Source organism: Octopus bimaculoides, chromosome 7 (genome assembly GCF_046866305.1).
Source record: "Octopus bimaculoides isolate indiv1 chromosome 7, ASM4686630v1, whole genome shotgun sequence".
Classification (NCBI taxonomy): Eukaryota; Metazoa; Mollusca; class Cephalopoda; order Octopoda; family Octopodidae; genus Octopus; species Octopus bimaculoides.
The window spans coordinates 106,852,890-106,867,792 of NC_142934.1; the positions used below are offsets into that span (position 1 = coordinate 106,852,890).

At 34.3% G+C, this 14,903-nt stretch overlaps 1 protein-coding gene across 2 annotated transcripts; it reads left to right on the forward strand.

Annotated features, from left to right (window-relative positions):
• Nucleotides 1-1,648: 1,648 nt before the first annotated feature.
• On the forward strand, nt 1,649-11,658 carry LOC106879082 (ubiquitin-fold modifier 1). 2 transcript variants are annotated; one of them, XM_089355770.1, is made up of 6 exons: nt 1,649-2,352; nt 2,920-2,987; nt 3,084-3,140; nt 6,849-6,906; nt 7,843-7,915; nt 10,158-11,658. In XM_089355770.1, coding segments are annotated over exons 2-6 (285 nt in total). In that variant the 5' UTR covers nt 1,649-2,352; nt 2,920-2,985; the 3' UTR covers nt 10,253-11,658. The 2 variants fall into 2 exon arrangements, with proteins under 2 accessions (XP_089211896.1, XP_014784001.1); XM_014928515.3 differs by having other exon boundaries at nt 1,652-1,673.
• Nucleotides 11,659-14,903: the final 3,245 nt, after the last annotated feature.

A 14,903-nucleotide genomic window follows, 5' to 3' on the forward strand; every position in this document is an offset into this window, starting at 1 on the left:
TGGCTCTTCGTCAGAGAGGAAATAGGAAAAAATCTGGGAGAGGGGGAGAAGAGTAGTTCGAGAAAGCATCTCAGAGAGGCGCAACATTAGGTCTTTCGCCAACTACATATAGCATTTAAAAGAGAGAACAACATACAAGATTAACAGGAGGTTCCTGGAACAGCCTCGATCATACGTCAACGAGAGCAGACGATTCAAACTTTGCTCGGCCGAGAGGGCAAGGATCCTTAAAGATTCACTGAACCCAGAAGCCTTCTTAAATTCCACAAGTGAAATGTTTAAACGATACTTCCATGAGAGAAAAATTCATGTTGAAGATATGGAATTCCTCCACTTACTAACCAGTGAATGGAAATCGTACATAAACTCTTTTCGGGAACAAAGGGAATCGGTCAAAGGGAGATAACACTATCTAACCCAGAAAGGGTTTTACTTTGAATAATTTCATTTCAGGTCTTTATTTATTTATTTATTCATTTTTTCACAACCTTGCTAACCAAGACTGTATTCATACCTCCATTAGTAAATAGGTTGAGTCGCCTATATTGCTTAGTGCAACAATAGACGTGAAACCAATGGTAACATTCTAACCGGCCATAATCAACGACTACTTTATCTGTGTGTGTGTGTGTGTTTGTGCGTGCGCGCGTGCGTGTTTGTCTGTGCGTGTTTGTGTGAGTGTGTGTATGTGTGTGCGCGCAAGAGAAAAATTAAATGAATGATAAAGTTTCAAGAATTATGTAATCAACTTCATGAGCTTACATCTGTTTCTGCTATAAGATACAGCGCACTCAGAACTGAGTGCCTGTGTCCCACTTCCTATGTAGTCATTTTAGAAGCTCTGGCGAAGCTATAAGGTGATGCGCAGGCACTCAAATCTGAAAGCACCGCATCCCATAGCAGAAACACCAGTAAGCTAATGAAGCCGGTTGCGTAATTACTGTTCCTTCGTCATTTAATTTCAAATGACGCTTTGTACTCGCTTACCACTTATTCTGAAGCATATGTATATGGAGTTCTAATATCAGGTCATTAGTATTGTTATGCTTACGCGAAATCACAAAATGTATGTATGTATGTATCTATCTATCTAGCTAGCTATCTATCTAGCTATCTATCTATTTGTCTGTTTGTCTTTCTAGCTGTCTGTCTATTTATCTATATAATCTACAAAGTTTTCCTCTATTTGTATACATGGATAATTTTAACAAATACATGTTTTCAATATGCAAACGGTAACGTAGACGAGGAAGAAATTCAAGAAGAAAAATAAAAGCGAATAAACAAATACTGGTTATAACTAATATTTCTAATATTTGCACAATTTGTAATTGTTAAGTGGTAACAGGTGTTTTAAACTCACTGAAGTACTTTATTCGTATTACTTAATGCTCATTGAAAAATAAAAAGGAGAATCGAATCTGGCAGCAAAACATTTAGTCAACTAATTATTCGTTTTTAACTGCGTAATTGAAGTAGATAGGGTTTTAAAAAATCCTTTGGTTAGAAAAACTAGAAGCAATAACATTTTGTCTCCCGATACTATCAGGCACACTTGGTGAATGTCCATAGGATAGTGAGAATCCACTCAATTTGGAATATTTTTCCATTGAAGGGAGACAACAATGTATTGGCTTATAATATTTAGCACAAAAGCATTAATATAGGAGTGGGTAAGTCGATTACATCTACTCCAATATTCAAATGGTACTTATTTTATCGAGATCGAAAGCATAAAAGACAAAAATCAACCTAGGCGGAATTTGAACGCAGAACTTAAAGAGCTGGAAGAAATACCCCGAAGCTTTTTGTCTGACTCGCTAGCTGTTTTGCCAACTCGCCGCCTTCGTTTGTACTATAATGGTAGATGTAATGCCACAGATTTTAAGAGTATTGAATGATGTATCCATGCGTTTCCTAAGGTCATTAGCAATCCAAGTGAAATGAATAGCTTCTAATAAAAATAAACGTTGAATTGCGGCCTGTGTAGTAGCTCTCACGCTGTATGCGTAATTAACAATGGTCCAAAATCTCTGATCGAGTATTTTATTATATATAACTCTGCTTTAACAGATTAGAACTATTGGTAAAGCTACTCAGCAGCTGCGATCTGATAATGCTCCTATCTCAAGTCAGCGTCAGAAGAACGAACAAAGCACAGTTAAGAATGAAAGAGTAGGGAGAATAGCTAAACCGCATCTTATATAAATCATATAACTGCATTTATACAATATTCTTATATACCGCTACACTAAAAATGCGTAAAGCCATATTGCTTCTGTTGTATGGTTCACTCCAGAAATGCAAATAACAATTAACGAATCAACTAATGAAGCACTGACACGTTGCACAGTAATTAAGTCTATTTCCATTGATTAATAAATTCAAAAACAAAAAAAAATGTTGTACAAGGTTTCAAATCCTGTTGAATTTCTCTCAACCTCTCATTTTTTAAAATGTTCATCAGGTTATTTTCAAAAAATGTTGTTTTAACTTTAAATACTTGTAATTTCTTTGTTATTAATCTCAAGAAAAAAAATGCGATTTCCATCAGAATACAAAACTATATCAATACAAGATTTTCTGAAAAAAGTTGGTTAAAATTTGAAAAACGTGAAGTAGCTGGAAGAAATTTATCAAGATCTTAATTCTTATAATAGAATACAGCTCAGCCAGAATAAATTATTTCCATAGTTTCTAAAAGAGAAAAAATTAACGAATCCTAGTTTCTTCCCACACAAAATCAACAAACTATGAAACCTCAGTTACGAAAATAATTAATCCGCACTAAATGCTGATTTTGTTTCACTATTGTTCATTCTTTAAGCTTTTTATATATAATAAAATATCAATTTATTCAATATGTTATTAAATTTAGTTTAAATTATATGAATATAATCAATCTTCATTTTACTTCAGATTTTTAACAATAATTTGTTGCTGTTTCTCTCACACGGCTTTCACTTCCGGTAAGGTGTCATCAAGATGTGAGTATGACATGTGTTCTGCTTTCTTCAGTTATATATATATGTATTTATGTAGCACATCTTTATTCCCTGTAATCATTTTACTTTTATTTCCAGGTCGAAAGTCACGTTCAAAATCATCCTGACTTCGGACCCAAAACAGCCATACAAAGTGTAAGTATTACTATATAATTTATATTTACTTGCCACACCTGTGGAACCATATTTCCATTGATAATTCTTGGTGTCAGAAGATACCGCATCACACCAAAGAAAAATCAAAACATCTGATAACGTATACGTTGTTATTATCATTTGGGCATCGTACCGAAAGATCACCTTATTAAGCGATTATTATTGACATTATACATTTCAAAGTATGTGTTTCTCAGCTCTTGTCCCGAGAATTCTAAAGTTATACCCCTGTCATATACTAACATATGGAATTTATACCGTCTCTATATATAGTTGTGTATTCGTATTTTAAAGTATGTATTTATTGTTTTAAAGTGTTTGCTATTGTTCTGAAATGTGTATTATTGATAAAATAATATTGAATAGTTTTGTCTACAAAGCTTGATGGGAGTATTTATTTATTTATTTATTTTATGTTTACATAAAGAACGTCACTGTTCCGAAATGCAAATCGTCCGTATTTCAGGCTTTCTTTAGCTGTATATTAAGCATATACAAGATAATTCAAAACTACCTTTAGCATTTTTCTTATTGTTTTTATTTTATTGCATATATAACATGTACGTACATGATACATATATAATACAAAACCACATTATTATACAAATTCAAAACCGAAGAAAACACAAACATGAACGAAGAAAGAATGAAAAAACAGTAATGCAACATCAAGCGCTTCAAATGTTTGCACACCACAAAGTTCAATGGAATCTACTAAAGCAAGCCAACACGCTTGTAGCATTACCATGGGCGGCACCTTGGTACGGTGAGCTGCCTATGATGACAAGGAATTTGCTGTTAGTGGCCATCCTTTACAAATGTCTCAAATGCTGGAAGAAATAGTTCACTGACAAGTCCCAATATTTAGGGATCTTGTTCCATTCGGCTTCAGAAGCAGTGACCCTCCCATTTACCATAGCATCCAGTATGTGGAACAGACCAAAGGAATCACAGACAAGGCACCTACCTCTTGTTGGCACTCCATCGCTTACGACGACGAGGGTTCCAGTTGATCCGATCAACGGAACAGCCTGCTCGTGAAATTAACGTGCAAGTGGCTGAGCACTCCACAGACACGTGTACCCTTAACGTAGTTCGCAGGGATATTCAGCGTGACAAGGCTGACCCTTTGAAATACAGGTACAACAGAAACAGGAGGTAAGAGTGAGAGAAAGTTGTGGTGAAAGAGTACAGCAGGGTTCGCCACCATCCCCTGCCAGAGCCTCGTGGAGCTTTTAGGTGTTTTCGCTCAATAAACACTCACAACGCCCGGTCTGGGAATTGAAACCGCAAGTCCGCTACCCTAACCACTGGGCCATTCCGCCTTCACACCTACCTCTTACCAAAGGACAAAGGGTAAGACCATCTGGTTTCTTCCTATCACTTCTGGATAATCCCACTGGCTCCAGAACTAGGGCATATTAATCTGAGCTAGGAACCACTTAATGATCAAGTTAAGCTCGGTGTGATGAGGGAAATAACCAGGATTTCGGTGGCAAGACAGTTTTAAAGCTGCCTTTGCAAATTTGATGTGAATAACTTTTCATTATATCTGTGTGTGTATGTGTTAGAGAAATGTCATCAGCAAAAATTTTTTTTAATATTTGTAGTTCTAATACAACAGCAACCCTGTTCAATTTTGCAAACATACCTAGTTGGACCATCCAGGGAGGTTTGAGTGGATGGCAGGGCTGTGAACCAACTATTCTGAAATCCCTGAGTCATGGCCATCAAGATTTTATTCTCACCAGGAAGTGAGAGGCAGATGAATATAAATTCCAAATATTTTCTAAATGAAAGATGTTCCACCCAACATAGATTAGATGGTTAGTGACTTTAAAATAAGAGCTACTCCAACATAGATGAAAGTTAATTTGGAAAAGCATACCAGGAAGTTGAAAGAACTCACAGTTGGTCTTAGATATAGATATTAATTAACACTTATGACAGTAGTGAGGAGGAGATAAATACTTATAACATAGAGCCAAACTAGCCATTTTACAGACATCCTACTGGTACAAGAACCCAGCCAAATGCAAAGTTCTATAGTGGGGGATGAATTCTGAAGTCAGTGCCATAACTGCAAATAAACAGACTCGGAAAGACTGGAAGGAAGAAAGTGGTGGAGAAAAACACTAAGTAGTTAAAGAGGAAGCTGAATGCCAAGTAGACACCACAAAAGAGAGAGATATAAAGGAAGAAGTTTGCACATGTTTTGCATCAAGAGTATGAGAGGTGTGAGGTGGTCCGTGTTGCTAGATAGTGTAGCAGAGAAATCGAGATGTTGTTGGGGAGATATGTGTACAGAATGATAAAAACACACTTTCACTGATGTCAAAAAGGAAGAGGCATGGAAATGAAATTCTGAGAGGCTGCTGAATGCGGAGAATGCATGGATGAGAGAGAGTCTATCATATGCCTATCTTACAAAGAGATGTGCTATCCAAATGGACAACAGTATGGTAGATGGGGAAAGTAGCTGGTCCATCAAGGACAATCACCTGAGATGCTTTATATGTCTGGCAAATTAGGCTACAGGATAGTTACCAGAACAGTGGATCAGGTAACACAGAAAGGAGTCATATGCAATGGCCAATGCTGAAATATCATCATAAACTATAAGACAAAAAGAGAACAAATTAACAAGAGAGGTAACAAACTTTTGAACCAGGTTATGAAAGTTATAGAAAGGATTATTGTAAAATTGATAAGGTACAGGGTTAGTCTGGATATGATACAGTTTCGCTTTATCCCCATCACAAAAGTGGATCCATTTTCCACAGTAATAATGTATTCTGCCTAGCATACAGTAATTTTTCCTGACCTTGTCTTGAGTCATCAATCACTTATTTTCTTAGTAGCATGAAAAAAATATCTAGTACACTCCTTAAAGTGATTGAAGTAAGCCAAAAAAACAATCTCTAGGTTTGAGAGAACTCTGTCTTGCAGAAAGCAAGTAAACCTCTATAGTGCTGATGCCACAGAAAAGTGCTCCCAGTATGCTCTGTTAAGTGGTTGGTGTCAGGAAAGCAAACCGAAACTGAGGCACTGAAACAAGACATGTCTTCTAGCCAATCAGATCCTGTCAAAGTAGGTCATGCTAACATGCAAAAGGGACGTAAAAGGGTTATGATGACTATCTAATATTTACAGAGTTTTAATCTTTTTTTTCTCTTCTTTTTTGACATTTTTGTGTCTTATAACAAACTATTAATATTTCTATTTATTAAGGCAGTGAGCCAACGGAATCGTTAGCATGCAATACAAAATGCTTAGCGGCATTTCATCTGTCTTTACATTCTGAGTTCAAATTCTGCTGAGGTCAACTTTGCCTGTCATCCTTTTGAAGTCAATAAAATAAGTACCAGTTGAACACTGGTTCGATGTAATCAATTCACCCCTCCCCTCGAAATTACTGGCCCTGTGCCAAAAAATTTGAAATCAGTATTTCTATTTATTTTATATGCATTAAATCTTACCTCTGAATCTGAATTCATTCTTGGCAGCTAAATTTCTTCTTGATAAGGATAAAGGTATCTTTCTTTGACTGAGAAGATTTTTACATTGTGTGACTCTTTGAAATTCTCATCAAGTCATCTTCACCATAATCAGCACTGTTTCAGAGTATTGTTTCAACAAAAATTATTGGATTCACCAAATGGTATTTTTTTTATTCCGTCTTTTCAGATTAAGTGTTCCAGAAAAAGCACCTTTTACCGCTGTTTTGAAGTTTGCTGCAGAGGAAGTAAGTGCACAGTCTTTAGGAGTGTTTTTTAACGTTCTTCCTTTAATTTCAAATATAATTTTACAAATTTGTTGTTGTCTTAGAGCAACTCTGATCCGACCACCCTGTCATTTGGGTGTATGCTTAGTACTTTATTGCCTATTGTAGCCTTTCCTTTTAAGATGAAATTGTTCCAGCTGAAGGAAATTTTGGCTACAATTTCTAGCAAGTCAAACAACAATGTTAGGCTCCCTAATTGGTTTGTCACAAATATGTTATTTAATGCTGCATGCTAGTGAAAAAAAAAAAGAAAATTATGACTTCACTAGTGCCCTCAAAAGCACGGTACACTCTGTAAATTTACTAGGAAGGGCATACAGCCATAGAAACCATGCCAAAGTAGACATTGAAACCTGACAAGTGTCCAGTTCATTGAATCCTTTAAACTGATCAGGTCATACCATCACAAAAGACAGATGTTAAATGATGTTGATGATGATAACTTACATTTAAAGACCAATGGTTAGCAACAGTTTGTTTATTGGGCATATGCCTAAGAAGTTTGCTTTGTAGTTTTTGGTTTTGTGTTCAAGCACACTGTGTGGCACTTAGGGCAAATCTTTTACCATAACTTCAGGTCAACCCCAAACTTCATGAGTAAAATTGAATGAATAGGAACTGTGATAGTCTGTCATATAGACTTTGATAGGTCTTTTCTCCATTCTTGGAGACTTTGCAAAGATCTTTAGCATACTATGGCTAAGCTGTAAAAAATGTTGTAGTTCTAACTTTTTTTCTATTTATGTAAATCAGAATCATTGGCAAAAAACAATGCTTGCTTCTCACTTTGCTGTTTTGTTTTCACCATATATTTCTATAAATGTTTATTTTCTCGAAAATACAAAAAAAAAAGTATATTCAAAGTTTAGATTATATTTTTTGTATCTTAAATTTTAGTTCAAAGTTCCTGCTGATACAAGTGCCTTGATAACAATGGATGGAATTGGCATAAACCCAGCTCAGTCTGCATGTGAGTAGTTGCTATTGTAGCTTCATAAACAAAAATAATATTAAAAGATCTGTTGAAAGATGGTAAACATAACATTAGAATTTAACAGAAAACCCTAAAATCTGTTTAGGCCAGTATGTATGTTTCTTAAACCATGAGCTGTTTATAGAAACAATCATTTCTAGCTTTATTATGGAAACTATTTCTGTTTAGCTTGTCTGAAATGTGATGTACAAAAACATCTATTCATAGTAATCTCTGGTTCATTTCCTAACCTTCATATATTTATCTGTTCTATTTCTTTCATTACAAGTACTAAAAAAATCTCTCAAGTTTGAGAGAAGTAAATAAATTAACTGTAAAATTTTAGTGTAAATTATTTAAATCTCTTAAATAATCATTAAGCAAACAGTTTACATTTTCTAGCTTTAACCATTAAATTACACTGTCATTGTTTTAATTAATTTTTTAAAATGAAGAATTTAGTAAAATTACATCATTATTATACAGGTATCTTGAACATAAACTAACTTGTCATTTTAATGAAAGGTTTTAATTTAGATTACTTGAGGATAGTGCTTGAGTTTAAAGTGAATGAACCGCGAAAGCGAGATCGACCAAAGAAAACATAGAGAGGACAGGTGGAGGAGGAGATTGGGAAGGTTGGCTTGATGAAGGAGGATGCCCAAACCGGGTGAGATGGTGTGAGAGCAGTAATTGCAAAAGAGATCCAGCCACCCCTGTTAACAGGGACAAACCTGGATTTAAAATATTGGAATTCACTCATTCATTCATTACTTTAAAACAACAAGTTTGTATCATAGAACCAGAGGTGTTGTGAGACAGGTTGATGTCAAAATTCCTAACCTTGTTAAACTTGATATTATCAGAGTTTTATTCTAAAGTTAACTGCTCATTTAAAAAGAAAATAATTTGATTGCTTTTTTCTGTATCTTTATTTTGTCTCCCCTCTACATGTCTTTACCTTAGATAGTTTTACTTGAAGAATTTTTTTTACCATATAAAGTAAATTCATTCTGGTCTCAATATTTCTTCCTTGTAAGGCACCGAACTAGCAGAAATGTTGGCACTCAGGATGAAATGCTTAGCAGTATCTCATCCATCTTAACGTTCCAAGTTCAAATTCCGTCGAGGTCGACTTTGCCATTCATCCTCTCGGGTTCAATAAAATGAGTACCAGTTGAATACTGGGGTCGAAGTAATTGACTTACTACCTCCCCCGAAAGTGCTGGCCTTGTGCCAAAATTTGAAATCAATATTTCTTCCTTGTAATATTTGTCATCATGGAAAACAATCTGTCAAAAAGAAGTCTGTTAGCAATGAGTTGTCTTTCCTTTCATATCAACAATCTAGCTGGGCAGTTTGTTCATATAAATTCAATCAAAAAAAATTTCTCTTTATAATGCACTACTCTTTTCTTAAATTACTTTTGACAGATAATTTTTAAAGGTTGGATGATTTTCCTCGTTTGCAGTTAACAGTTTTTCAAATTCTCCATTACGATTTCCTCAGTTGGTGTTTGCATTACTGAAACTAGTCACTGTATGAATAAACTGTGCTACAATTATGTCAGTAACTTAGTGCTTAAGAGAACTGGCTTTTCATTTTAGACAACCAGTATGAGAATGTTTTGTGTTATTGTGAACTTCATTCATGACCATTAGCAATTTATGACAATTAAGATTGACATCTGTCTGATAACGTTTTTCAGCAAACTGGATTGCTGAATATTTATCACAGAATCTAAACTCAGTATCTATAGCAATCTTTATATGCAAATCAACATGGATGTCTTGTTGGAATGCCAAATACTGCATTATTAGCCTTGTGAGAGTCTGTTATATAGGTGCGTAAGAGCACAAACATAAATTGTAGCAGACGAGAATTGTCTGTTCTGGGTGACAATCTGCTATGATTTGTCTGTGCTTTTATGCACCATGTGCCTATATGAGAGGATTTCTCAAGGCTAATGGCGTAATATTTGGCATTCTAACAAGACATCCACATTAAATTGGATATAAAGATTGCCTTATGGTTTTGCTTCCATTGTTAATGATTAATTTCCAGTTTTTATATATTATAATCTCAGTTCATTTAGCTCTCAGCCTGTGTACATGTTTATTATGTTAGTTCATTTTTTATGCAAATTAAAGCATACAGCTTAACTTCCTTAATAGAGATTTTCTTTTTTAAATTAACTAACATAACAAGGAAACTGCATTCCTTTCTTCTTCTTTTCCAGCTAATGTATTCATTAAACATGGCACAGAACTTCGATTAATTCCACGTGACCGAGTAGGACTTCTACAAAGACACTGTACATCAGAATTATCTTAATTTTTACTCACGCCTCATCTCTACATTTAGTGAAGCCTAAAACATTACTGAAAACGTTTAATATTGTGTTCAAATTTTATTGAACATGTAACTGTCTTGTTAAAATATCAAAATATACCCTCAAAGAATTGTTGAATAATCTGTTTGAGTTATGTTTTAAATTTCTCTGAATAATGATTATTATAAGGCATTTTTTTCTTCTTCCAGATTTACTCTTAAAATTAGTACTTTCTTAAATTATTCAACATTTACAGTCATCTTCCTTGCTCTGATGATTAATGTCAAACAATAGTTCTGCCAGCTTGCTAAAATATATTCTCTGTTCTCATAAGAAATGAACTGCTGTTGTTATTGCTTTCATTCTGTATAAAAATGTTCTCTCTTCATTTTTCTATTTTCTGTAGTTTATTTCCTCAAATTCACCATTTTGAGTGTGGCCATTGCCAGTACCGCCTGACTGGCCTTCATGCCGGTGGCACTTAAAAGTACCCACTACACTCTCGGAGTGGTTGGCGTTAGGAAGGGCATCCAGCTGTAGAAACCCTGCCAAATCAGATTGGAGCCTGGTGTAGCCATCTGGCTTCACCAGCCTCGGTCAAAGCGTCCAACCCATGCTAGCATGGAAAGCAGACGTTAAACGATGATGATTTCATACTTTCAGTTCTTGTTATTTTTGCTTGGAATGGGTATGGATATTTTTTATACATACTAAAAAGTCTCTTTTTTTCTTCCCTTTTACATATTGATGCCACTGCTAACCATTATACGATGTCATGTAAGACTAGCAAGCTTGCTTGCTATGATGTGAAAACAGAATTGAAGTGCTTCTTGCAAGATATCGCATGACTAATGGTAACTAATCAGCAAGCTTTATTAATCCTCTCAAAATATATATGAAAGTTTGTTTTACTTCATTTCTTAGTTATTTTGAAAACACACAAATTTAAATCATTCTTACAATTAAACCTCCCTAAAATTTTTGGCCTTGCACCAAAATATGAAACTAATTATCTTAATACAATATATTGTGATATTATTATCAGGTCTATAAGGGTGGCACAGATGGTAATGTACTCAGCAGTAATTAATTTCATTGATTAATAACAGAGTTCAGATCCTACCAGCATTGCATTTTATCTTAGCATTGTTCTCCAGGAAATATTTACTATGTTCAGTTAAATAAACTACAGTTGCTCCAACAAATAATCTTCGAGTGTACATACAAATTATATTGTGCAAGAGAAATTTATACAGGATCAAGAAACCAAGTGATTGGAACACGCCAAAACCAAAAAATGGCAGTAGGCAGAGACAACAATAACAGGATTTTTTGTTTAGTATATCAAATTGAGAACAACAACAAATTGGCAGATGGAGTATCAAAATAAATGCTTTTTAAACTTTTAGTTTGTCCCTCTTTGTGTTGAGTTCAAACTCAGTCACTTCTACCTAAAAATAAATACCTGTAATAAATTAACATCACTTCAGTTAATTGTATCACACTGCAGCAAAACATTATCCAAGAGCCATTAAAAAAAAAATTATTTATTCTGAGCCGGTGGTGCATAGAAAGCACTGTTCAAACATTGGGTCTCACGGAGGCAGTGGGTCTCACGGAGACCTTTGGCAATATACTGTGCTTGAGAAGACTTGTCCAGGCAAATGATATTGTAGTCATGGTTGATGCCAGTGTTATGCAGCTGGCATGTAAAAAGCACCCTCTACACTCTTGGAGTGGTTGGCATCAGGAAGGGCATCCAGCCGTAGAAACCTTGCCAAATCAGATTGGAACCTGGTGTAGCTCCCCAGTTTCCAGTCAAACCATGGAAAACGGATGTTAAAGGATGATGAATAGAAATGTTTTGTTTTGTTTTTCCCAAGAAAACTTTTTCTTTCTTTCTCAAGCCCTAGGACTCTGATCACAGCATTTTCCCGAACAGGACACTAGTCCATTGCAGAATTCAAGGCTTCCATTTTTTTTTTTTTTCTGAGTGGAGGGGACAAATCAATTACAGTGACCATAGTACATCACTAGTACATTATTTTATGATCCCAGTGGAATGAAAGACAATGTTTACCTTGGCAGGATGTTAATTTAGAACATAAAGAGGCAGAAGAAATGCTACTAAACACTTTATTTGACATGGTAATGATTCTAACAGCTTACTAACTTAAAAAAAAAATACTGACATTAAATATCAAACAACAGTAGAGAAAAAAAGCAATAAAATCTTGTGTCTGGAGGTAAACTTTTTATTCAGTTGAAGATAATGAAAGTATAAGAAATGAAAATGTTTATAATTATTTTTTTTTTTAATTGTTGCTGTAAAAAAAAAATTTGTAGGCACATTTTCAGAAGGCAGTTGGCAGTTGGCAGTTAAAGGCATTTTTAGATAATTGATCTTTTTTCCCTCTCTTCTGTTTTAGTTATTTTTGATTCTAGCCAATAGACTAGTGGAATGATTTGTCATCATTACAATTTGCCTAGGTCTGTCTTTTCAAACTGCTTATTCTACTGCATTTATAAACTCAAAAGTGGAATAGTGAAAGATTTCATGGTTTATGGAGTTAATTTCAGCTAAGTTTTATTCATATTAAAAAAAAAAACATTTTTTTTTTTAACCTTAGAATTGAAATATTTCTTCATTGTTTTATTCATGAAGCTAGAATATTGATAATACATAAATTGGCACTGCAAAGGATGTGGTGAACCCATCTGTGAATTCTAACCTCAAAACTGGAAAGGTTAGATATAAAAAAAAAACTCTCTTAAATTGCTAGAAGTCACAAAAGACACTTAAATTTTAAAATACATGCACTGAGCAATCGCATTATCAAAAAGTTTGAATTTAGTTTTCAAAATCTTTTAAAATGCTAATAAAATTTAAGAAAAAGTAATAAGAATGCATGTTTTAATGTTTAAAGTAGATACTGACCATGTCATAAGGACTGGTTTAATGAACTCTATATGTAATATAAATAGTGAAAAAATTTTTATTTCATGCCCATGTTCCTGTGTATTTAGCAATTAACGAATAATTCTGATGATGAAACTGTTGTAAAAGGGCAATGTATAGACTTGTGACGGGTTACATCTTTGGTGAAGCGGAATTAAAAGTATATAGTTGAAATTTAAGTCATTACGGAACCATATATCATAGAAAACTGAAGAGAACCAGATTAATCTCCTTACTGTGAGAATCAGAGAGTGTAAAATTTTTAGAATGGAATTTGACAGGAAAGAATGGTAACAGAGATTATGTATCAGCTAGAGATGCTAGGCAGTTTGGAGATGCTATGTAATTATTTAATGAGCAGTTGAAATGTAAGAGTAGATGAGATAATTAAAATGATTTTGAGACTGCTGAGCACAGCAAAATGGTTTGTAAGGGTTATTAAATACATACACGACCAATGCTAAAAACTATAAGAACCATAAGCCAACAATAGAAACACTGACGTTACCTGCAAATTTCCCTCAGATCACTCTATTATCTTAAAGAAACAAGACACAGTGAGTCCTAGATACACTGAAAGCATAAGAAAATAGGATGCTCATGGCTGGAATGCTCCTGATCATAGGCAGTCTAAACAGAGATGACCTGGGACTAAACAACAACCGTCAAGACTATGACTATATTATACCCCTAAAAAGAAACTCCTATGCATTGTTTCTTTTCAACAGGTCTAACAATTCAGGAATGGATACCTTGGTTTGATTATTTCAGACACAGTATGGATATTTAAGACCTTGAAGTTGGAATAAGAGTGAAAGAAACTGGTGATAAATAAGGGTTGAGACTGAGCAAATGAAATAGGATATGCTTTTAGAAAAATATTAGTGTTGTGTTATTGCCAAAAATTGGTTATATAATGTATACAGTGATATTTTTCACAGACTGACAATATATATATATGGATCTTTCTCAGGCAGTGACTGTGTTTATACAACTATTGATATATGTAATCATACAACACAGTGGTGAAACACTCTAAACAATAATGGTCATTTAGGTTATTTGCAGAATTACCAGTTCATACGTTAAATGCATAAGAGTATTTGATAAAAGTGATACGCGTGGCAATGGGAGAGCTGAAAAAAACCCACAAGGCATGAGAGCCTAGAATTAAATTTATGCAGCCTATTTAAATAAAAGGAAAGCAGCTTGATTCTTTCTGGAGAAATATGTACAATAGAAATATAAACTTTCTGTATCATTAAGATGGAGAATAATTAGGACATATACCAATGATAAATATGATGACATAAAATATATTTCATCGTGTGTGTCTATCTACCTGAATATTAATCAGATGAAAAATCAGAATGATGCATGTATGATAAAACTCACAATCATCATCTTTATTAGTAGTAGTAGTAGTAGTAGTAGTAGTAGTAGTAGTAGTAGTAGGATTGATAAAATAGAGAATGTCATGTACTGATTCTTGGTTGATAGTATTAGTTAAAACCACCTCTTAGATTTCAGGCTTTGCACCCATGATAGAAACATTATTATTATTGTTTATTATCAGCAGCAGCAGCAGGGGGTGGCAGAATTGTTAATGTTGGACAAAATATCTTGGGGTATTTACATCCTGAGTTCAAATCTTCCCATGTTAAGTTTATTTTATCGACCCTGGAAGAATGAAA